The sequence below is a fragment of the Geospiza fortis genome, unplaced genomic scaffold, assembly GCF_000277835.1.
Source record: "Geospiza fortis unplaced genomic scaffold, GeoFor_1.0 scaffold112, whole genome shotgun sequence".
In the NCBI taxonomy this organism is placed as follows: Eukaryota; Metazoa; Chordata; class Aves; order Passeriformes; family Thraupidae; genus Geospiza; species Geospiza fortis.
This window is the reverse complement of record NW_005054298.1, coordinates 24,951,583-24,955,098: the sequence shown is the minus strand read 5'-3', so window position 1 is coordinate 24,955,098 and position 3,516 is coordinate 24,951,583. Positions and strand designations below refer to the sequence as shown.

General features: G+C 46.7%; 1 protein-coding gene across 1 annotated transcript in view; it reads left to right on the top strand.

The window, feature by feature from the left end:
- The first annotated feature begins 906 nt into the window (after window positions 1-906).
- The window catches only part of CDK15 (cyclin dependent kinase 15), a 34,271-nt gene continuing 31,661 nt past the window's right edge, over window positions 907-3,516 (top strand). The window contains exons 1-4 of the mRNA XM_031058661.1: window positions 907-1,026; window positions 1,894-2,048; window positions 2,197-2,289; window positions 2,846-2,925. Coding sequence (XP_030914521.1) covers window positions 907-1,026; window positions 1,894-2,048; window positions 2,197-2,289; window positions 2,846-2,925 — 448 coding nt within the window. The remainder of the gene's footprint in view (window positions 1,027-1,893; window positions 2,049-2,196; window positions 2,290-2,845; window positions 2,926-3,516) is intronic.

The following is a 3,516-nucleotide window of genomic DNA, read 5'->3' as shown; positions in this document are numbered from 1 at the left end:
GACATTTTTGCTTCAAACAAATAATTATGCTCAAGGAAAAAGTGTTATTCTTGGACATGAAAACAGTGAAGCAAAGGGAAGATTTCATGTGATGTGTTCAAATGAAAACTGAAGGACCTAATGGGTCAGCATAAAAATACCACAGGTCGATGTCAGCTCCCTCAGCCCTTGTCATTTTCCGTGTGTGGGTTGGGTGTTAGTCCTAGGAAGCTGCACAGTGAGTCCTGCTCATGCAGGACTATAAGAAGGGGACTTTTGGCTGTCCACATCTGGGGTAAATCCACTGTGCATTCCCTGCTCTACAGTGGGCAGGATTCATCAGTTTGCTCTGGTTATTCTGACATATGGACAAGATCATGAGCTACAACTCATTGCATCCCTTGGATACATAATCCAGCAGGGACAGACAGGTCCCCACGCTGATGGAAATGCCAAAGCAAGGGCAGTCAATGTACAGCTCCTGCAGAAAGCACAGCTCAGCCACAGTGTTCAGGAAGCTCACCTGAGAGCCCAGAGGCTGAAGTCTGAAGCCTAGACCTGCTACAGGCAGGGAGGGAAGTCAAGGCCTGCTCCTGTGTGAAACCTATCCCTTCATTATCCAACTCACTACACTGAGACTTGCTTAACTGAAATAAGTGTGTACAAGCAGAAAGTTTGGATTTATTAATTCTCCATCTTCGGGTATGAAAAATGTTGGCTGTTTTTGGAGGGCTTGTACCAAAGGAACTGAAATCAATGGAACTAGTCCAGAGTTGCATTTGGACTTTCAAGGAAAAACTGCAGAAATCACAAGACTCTTTGAGGCAGAGACCTCATGCGAGTCATATGAGCTGCTGTTACAGACACAGAGGGATGAGGAGGAGCAAGGAGAAAACAAGAGGTACAGTTTAATTTAAACAGGACAACATGGGAGACGTTCTGTGTGTAAGTGCTGTCAGACCAGGATGCAGCAGCTGCTCTTCGGAGAGAAGGGGCTCCCAACAAATCCAAGGCCTTCAGCACATGGAAGCAGGGACTACAGCAGAGGTATTTAATGTCATCTTGTGATACTTCTGCATTGAGATAGGGGAAGCCTGGGTGCTTCCACTTGTGGGAGTGCAAAGCTGTCACATTTGCTTCTAACCAGACAGCATCAAACTTTGCAGCTTCAGGCTTGTGAAGCTACTGAAAGAGGAATCTGTACCTTAGATGACAAAAAATGCCTTTGATGAGATGAGCAGGGAGAGAAGATTGCACTCCAGCAAGTTCTATGCCAGTGAGAGATTGTAAAACAGGGAGGCAGCCAACAACCTACAGTTCTGGAGGAGGCAGCATGCCACAGATTGCAAATTCTGTGTTGACAAATTATAATCCATTCAATAGAGCTGCTTGGGAGGGCTCGAAGCCTGCTTGCCATTCACTGCTACCTTTTTATAGCTGAGTAGTGTACAGCACTGTTATGCTGTATGGACCAAATAAGCAGGCTGTGTAAATGATACAGTGGTGAGGAAGGAGGTGAGGGGTGAGGGATTAAGGGGGAGGAGAATACATAAATGTAAACTTCCTGAAATTTCACTCCTGCATTTAAGTTTTGGTCCCTGCCCTAACAGGTTATTTAGAGATGAATAATTCAGGGTAAGAGGGAATAACATGCATTTAGCATGATGCTGGCAGAAGTACCCTCTGCAGTTAAGGCAGCTTTATCTTTGGCATTCTGAGTGGGTGCTGCCATTTACCAACACAGGAACACACAGACAGTTGCTCCCCTTACAGCCAGTACTGGAGATCTGTGACTGATAGAGAGAGAGATGAAAATGATGTGCATTGCTCAAAGCCACTGCAGTCAAGGAGAAAGAAAAGAAACTCAGAATCGAGTTTGCCAGTGACACAGTTTGTCCCCTTATCCTATGCCAGCTGTTAGGTGTAACCAGAGCACCCCTTTCTCTACCCCCTCTGCAGCCCCAGCAGCTCCACAGCCTCCAGAGCTGGAGGTACAGCACACAGGGATCTTGGGGTTACACTGATTCATTCCAGGAGCAGCATGTTGTGGAGAGGTTCAAATGGGAGAGGTGCAGCATTCAGAGAGCCAGAAAGGAGATATTTTATCCAATGGTTATTCCAGTCATTAATCAGTACTTAATTACTGAATGACCTGCTAGTAGCTTCTTGTTGTACCCAGCAATCTAAAACACATACCAATTTCTTCATGAAGCAGAGACAAGGCATCCCGTTTGGAGCTGCCACATCCTATATACATCTAGAGAAGCTGTGTGAAGGATCCTGTGCAACTGTGTACAAAGGGATCAGCAGGTGAGCAGTACTGCTTTCCCAGTGCTTGCTGAAAACACCTTCTATGGCAGATAAAGCCAAATCAAAAGTCCAGTTTTGCCTTTAACGTGATATTTGCAAAGCCTCGTCCCAGTTTTTCAGGGAACTCCTCCACTGCCACCATGGAGGCATCACAAAGACTCTTTGATGCACTGCAGTGTGCCAGGAGATTGTCTGGCTGAACCAGGGGGGAGCAAAGGTTTTCCTTGAAGTGAGTTGAAAAATTTGGCATGAGGTCATGCTGGCATCACACAGGGACAGGAAAGCTGTGAGAAGGTAGAGTGGCCACTGCTCAAAGCCATGCTCTAGCAATAACTGGACAGCAGCACAGTGCTTCTTTAGCCAGGTGGGCTGGCTGTCAGCTCACTGCTAATGAACACAGACAGGGTGGAGCAGGTTTGTAGTTACCTTCCAAGTTTGGCCTGAGTGAGTTCAGCAATCCCCAGAAATTTTGCTTGGGTGTTTGCTTGGGAGACTGGTAGTGTTATCACGCCAAGCACTGAGAAGCTTCATGTGACTTTCTATTATAACCTGACAGGATCAACAGCCAGGTGGTGGCACTGAAAGTGATCAAGCTGGAGGCAGAGGAGGGAGTGCCCTTTACAGCCATTCGGGAAGGTAAGACATAGAGGAGCATCACTCCTGAAGAGCATTTGTTTTAACCTGGAAAAGCTCCATGATGTCTCCCTCAGTCCTTTCTTGCTTATTCAATGTGCCAGCTGTCCTTCTCCCAGAATTCTCAGTTTCCTTATCCTCTCATGGAGGATGTCTCCACGCTGGGCTGGACAGGCATGCAAAGGACAGAGGAGGAATCTCTGGTGTAAGCACGTGTGACAGATGCACCCATGCCTGTGATAAGGAAAGTGCCAGCTGCAGGCAGAGCATGTTCTTTCTAGCAGTGTCAGGGCCCCCTTGCACCTTCTGCTTGCTGCCTCCTTCACAGCTGCTTTCTCTCTCCCCTCTAGAAACTACACAGCCTTTGCCACTGCTGCACTGGGCAGTCGTAGACTTGTTACTACAACCGTGACACTTCCCTAGCCAATACCTGGAGCATCACAGATCCCAGCCTGAAGAGAGATACTTTCAATCAAACTGATGTGTAAAAACATCTGCTATTTCAGTCCAATGAGAAATTCTTATCAGTCAACTTTGTAGAGCACTGGCCAGATTTCTCAATTTCTTGGAGAAAGAAATGCTTTTGTGCAAGTA